This window comes from Sinocyclocheilus grahami, unplaced genomic scaffold, assembly GCF_001515645.1.
Source record: "Sinocyclocheilus grahami isolate Dianchi unplaced genomic scaffold, SAMN03320097.WGS_v1.1 scaffold6819.1, whole genome shotgun sequence".
Classification (NCBI taxonomy): domain Eukaryota; kingdom Metazoa; phylum Chordata; class Actinopteri; order Cypriniformes; family Cyprinidae; genus Sinocyclocheilus; species Sinocyclocheilus grahami.
In genome coordinates this window covers 5,401-6,344 of record NW_015511085.1, presented here as the reverse complement: position 1 = coordinate 6,344, position 944 = coordinate 5,401, and the positions used below count along the sequence as shown (strand labels likewise).

The 944-nt window shown below is 40.3% G+C and overlaps 1 protein-coding gene across 1 annotated transcript in view; it reads left to right on the top strand.

Annotated features, from left to right (window-relative positions):
• Positions 1-710: 710 nt before the first annotated feature.
• The window catches only part of LOC107577671 (cytochrome P450 2B4-like), a gene marked incomplete at its 3' end in the record, with an annotated part of 4,540 nt that continues 4,306 nt past the window's right edge, over positions 711-944 (top strand). The window contains exon 1 of the mRNA XM_016263719.1: positions 711-726. Coding sequence (XP_016119205.1) covers positions 711-726 — 16 coding nt within the window. The remainder of the gene's footprint in view (positions 727-944) is intronic.

Genomic DNA, 944 nt, shown 5'->3' with positions numbered 1-944 from the left:
CTGCGAAGTATTGTGGGATATGTGATCTGTAAACAATGTCTATCCTCCAGAATCGTCCTGTCCTCGATTAGTGCCAGGAGGGAGAAGGAATGTCTGGACACAAAGTCCTTTTAGTGTCACCACATCAGGCATGGATGCTAAGAGCTGGCGGACAGAAGCATAGCCGTCCAGCACCTCAGAGTCTAGGAGAAGCGGGCAGAACCTGCGTGCTTTGCTCAAAGTGACACCGTTAGGATATTGGTCCATCAGATCCCGAAGTGCGTTTTTCAGATGAGCTTCATCAGGGTCAGTGCTTGGTTCTGAGAAAAACCTGGTTACTTTACATGTCTCTTGCATCATTTGAGTGAGGAACCATTATTATTTCTGATTAGACATCTGTAAGCTAGTCAATAATTTATTTAAAACAGTCATTCTGTCTTCTGTCAAGTTTGTTCTTCTGGTACATGGAAACCATTATGATTGTTCATAGATTATATAAAATATTCTGTGCTTACAGAATTTTAGAACAGTTTTCGCTAGTGAACAGTGTTTGATCTATGCATATTTCTCTCCTAATTCAGATGACATCACTTATTCACTGCAGAAAGTCATGGTTATGGATAGAGGACTTTTCATTTTGCTGTTAGTTAAATGCATCTTGATGATAGATTTGTTTCTTACAAACACAGCTTCACATCATTTAATTATACCTTTAGTTTATTTTACGCTCGATGCATTGGGATGAAGGTACTCATATATGCATTTATCTAATCAGTCCTATCAACACAACTGAAAGGGTTAACTGCAAGTCCAACTCTTCCAGTGTCTCCTCCTTCTTCCACTTTTGCTTTTATAGCACTCACTGCAAAGAGGAAAGCTCACAAGTCGTTCGCTGCTCTTGTGTTTGTCTTGGAATCAATCTGTCATCATGTGGACGATTCTGATGAAGGTAGACCTGACCTCTG